This window comes from Calidris pugnax, unplaced genomic scaffold (assembly GCF_001431845.1).
Source record: "Calidris pugnax isolate Ruff unplaced genomic scaffold, ASM143184v1 scaffold40, whole genome shotgun sequence".
Classification (NCBI taxonomy): domain Eukaryota; kingdom Metazoa; phylum Chordata; class Aves; order Charadriiformes; family Scolopacidae; genus Calidris; species Calidris pugnax.
In genome coordinates, this window is record NW_015090796.1 from 1,528,533 (window position 1) to 1,530,855 (window position 2,323).

Genomic DNA, 2,323 nt, shown 5'->3' on the forward strand with positions numbered 1-2,323 from the left:
TCTCCAACAGTTCCCTCTCCTTCTGCAACTGGGAAGCCCAGAACTGGACCCAGTGCTCCAGATGGGGCCTCCCCAGGCCAGAGCAGAGCAGAGGGGCAGAATGACCTCCCTCCGCCTGCTGGCCACACTCTTCCTGATGCACCCCAGGATGCCATTGGCCTTCTTAGCCACAAGGCCCCATGGCTGCCTCATGGGCATCCTCTTGTCCACCAGGACTCCCAGGTTTTTCTCCTCAGAGCTGCTCTCCAGCAGCTCAGCCCCCAACCTGGACTGGTGCAGAGGCTTCTTCCTACCCTCGGGCGGCCGAGCAGTCCGCACCCGATGCCCACCTTCCCCCCAGGAACGGTGCACACACACTCAGAGACGCAGCTTTTTGTGCAAGACACCGTGTATTGACAACTATGTACAAAGGGAAGAAGGTCCCAGGGAGAAGGGGCCCTCTGGCAGACAGCAGGCAGAGCCCCAGGGGACACAACCATGGAGGTGCTGCCAGAGGTGAGAACCTCTTTCAGGCTCCAAAGAGCAGGAGGCCCGTGAGCCAACCTTGCAGCTCCTGGAACTCCTGCAGTGCCTTGGCGTGGGCTTCTGGATCCTCCACCAGGCACTGGAAGAGGTTGACTGGCTCAGATGGCTGGGTGGCTGGGGGCAAGACGATGGCCTCGGGCAAGCACTCATTGCCAAAGACGAAGTGATGGAGGCACTTCTCCTCCAGGCAGCTGCGCAGGTAGTCCATGACGTCCTGCAGCTGGAGGGTGAATGGCACGCTTGTCCCGGGGCACAGGTTCAGGAGGTGCATCATGGCTGTCTTGAAGGTGTAGGAGGAAAGGACCGTGCCTCCCAGGCTGCCGGTGAGGAGCTGCAGGCATTGGAGGTGGACGCTGTCAGGCAGGGCCTGCCTGGCCACGTGCCTGAAGAACTTGGCCTCTGCCACAGCGGAGCTCTCAGTCCACATGATGCCTGGGGTGAAGATGGCCTCTGGAGCCTGGCTGCTCAGGAAGAGGTCCGACTCGCCTCGCTGCACCCCGAAGAGCAGCTCAACAAGGAGGGATCTCCCGGAGGCCCCTGTCAGCTCCAGCTTGCAGGAGCGGCGGGAAGGCAGCACCCTCAGCCGGTAGCGACGCCCAAGACCCATCTCCTCCCAGGCTGAGCTCACCAGCTCCTGGAACCAGCGGGCGATCTTCTGCGCATCCAGGTAGCGGCCGGTGCAGAGCTGGCACAGGAGGCCGGAGTCCTGATCTCTCTCCAGCGCCTCATAGGGCTGGTGGACGAAGCACAGCATGGCCTCCTCCCCACGGGCCTCCTTCGAGCAGGTGCACGCCAGGTCCACGCGGACACGGTGCTTTGCCGCTGTGTCTCCTGCAGGGCCCAGCTCCAGCTGGAAGGCATGTCCCCGGGAGGGTTTCAGGGGCACCAGCAGCCGGAACACAGCGTCAGGCCCACAGGGACTCCAGCCTTCAAAGGCGCTGCCCACCCCGATGGCTGCCTGCGGCACCAGGAAGAAGCTGTGGGACAGGCGCTCCTGGAGGACACTGAGGACATCGCCCACCACCGTCTCCACCTCCTGTCTCCTGCAGGCCAGCCTCCGCGCTGAGCGCTGGATCTTCTCCCTGACCAGCCGCTCCTCCTCATGGAAGTCATCTTCCCTTTCTTCTTTGTCCTCTTCCTCCTCCGTGATGCTGATGGACCTGTCCCCCTCATCACCGCTGGCTGGAGCACGGGTCCTTCTCCAGAGCCCCAAGCCGAGCGCGACGAGCAGCGCCAGTCCTCCCGCAACCACCCAGAGCTGCCAGTGTTCCAGAGGAGCAAAGAGGAGGGCTCCCTGGGAAAAGTCGCTCTCCTCCAGGATCGGTTCCGTCTCCTTCAGGATTGGGTCCATCTCCTCCAGGGTCCTCTCCTTCACTTCCTCCAGCACACCAGTCATCTCCATTTGCAGCAGCTCCACAGGCTGCTGCACGTCAACCTGGATGGCCTCACCCTGCTCGTTGCCAAACATGGGCAGGAGCCGGATGGTGCACAGCAAGAGCAGTCCAATGACTCTTCTCCAAGCCATGGCCCACAAGGAGTAGCGAGAGAGCCGCGAGCTCCCTCACCGCCGGCGCAGGCCGTACTGGGCCAGCTGCCTGCTGGCGCCTTTTATAGCCCCCCCCATTGTGACGCGTCCCCCGTGGTGTCCCAGGGGCCGGAGCGCATCACAGGCACCACCGGCAACGGGCAGAGCCCTTGGGCCCCAACCCGGCTCGGCCAGAGCCTGGGATGGGGAGTGCAACTGCGTTTGAACAAGATTTGATGGCAAAGTGCACTGGGTTCTTTACTGCCTGGAGGC

General features: G+C 63.1%; 1 protein-coding gene across 1 annotated transcript; it reads right to left on the reverse strand.

Moving 5' to 3' along the window:
- Positions 1 to 508: 508 nt before the first annotated feature.
- LOC106885020 (inositol 1,4,5-trisphosphate receptor-interacting protein-like 1) lies at positions 509 to 2,050 on the reverse strand. The gene has a single exon (XM_014936842.1). The coding sequence runs from the start codon at positions 2,048 to 2,050 to the stop codon at positions 509 to 511; it is 1,542 nt and encodes a 513-aa protein (XP_014792328.1).
- Between the last annotated feature and the right edge of the window lie 273 nt (positions 2,051 to 2,323).

Bases quoted from the DNA above. Each gene is read 5' to 3' on its own strand.
- LOC106885020 (XM_014936842.1), bottom strand. From the start codon at position 2,050: ATGGCTTGGAGAAGAGTCATTGGACTGCTCTTGCTGTGCACCATCCGG.